General features: G+C 49.9%; 1 protein-coding gene across 1 annotated transcript in view; it reads right to left on the bottom strand.

The window, feature by feature from the left end:
- Nucleotides 1-673, bottom strand: part of HDAC1 (histone deacetylase 1) — a 41,219-nt gene extending 40,546 nt beyond the window's left edge. Inside the window, exon 1 of the mRNA XM_011955425.1 lies at nucleotides 579-673. Within this exon, the coding sequence (XP_011810815.1) occupies nucleotides 579-653 (75 nt within the window). The 5' untranslated portion in view covers nucleotides 654-673. The remainder of the gene's footprint in view (nucleotides 1-578) is intronic.

Consider the following 673-nt stretch of genomic DNA (forward strand, 5'->3'; position numbering starts at 1 on the left):
CCCGCCACCACGCCCAGCTAATTTTTTGTATTTTTAGTAGAGACGGGGTTTCACCGTGTTAGCCAGGATGGTCTTGATCTCCTGACCTCGTGATCGCCCACCTCGGCCTCCCAAAGTGCTGGGATTACAGGCGTGAGCCACCGTGCCCAGCCTAGCTTTTTTTTTAAGACAGAGTCTTGCTCTGTCCTCCAGGCTGGAATGCAGTGGTGCAATCATAGCTCACTGCAGCCTCAACCTCCCAGGCTCAAGCAGTCTTCCCACCTCAGCCTCCCAAGTACCTGAGACCACAGGCACATGCCACCATGGCCAAATTCTGTTGTAGAGACAGAATTTCCCTATGTTGCCCAGGCTGGCCTAGAACTCCTAGGTTCAAGTGATCCTCCTGCCTCCACCTCCTGAAGTGCTGTGATTACAGGTGTGAGCCACCATGCCCAGCCAAAAATCTTTATCATTTATTGTACCTGCCTTGTAACAGCAGTCAACATGTAAATGAGTGGTGGAGAAAATGAGATAATGAATGGCATATGGGGAACCAGAGCAGATGCAGTTAGGGAATAATAGCACAGCTGGTAACTCACATAGATTTCCATTTTTCGGTAGAGACCATAGTTGAGCAGCAAATTATGAGTCATGCGGATTCGGTGAGGCTTCATTGGGTGGCCTTGTCCGTAGT

The sequence above is a fragment of the Colobus angolensis genome, unplaced genomic scaffold (genome assembly GCF_000951035.1).
Source record: "Colobus angolensis palliatus isolate OR3802 unplaced genomic scaffold, Cang.pa_1.0 Scaffold4, whole genome shotgun sequence".
NCBI lineage: Eukaryota > Metazoa > Chordata > Mammalia > Primates > Cercopithecidae > Colobus > Colobus angolensis.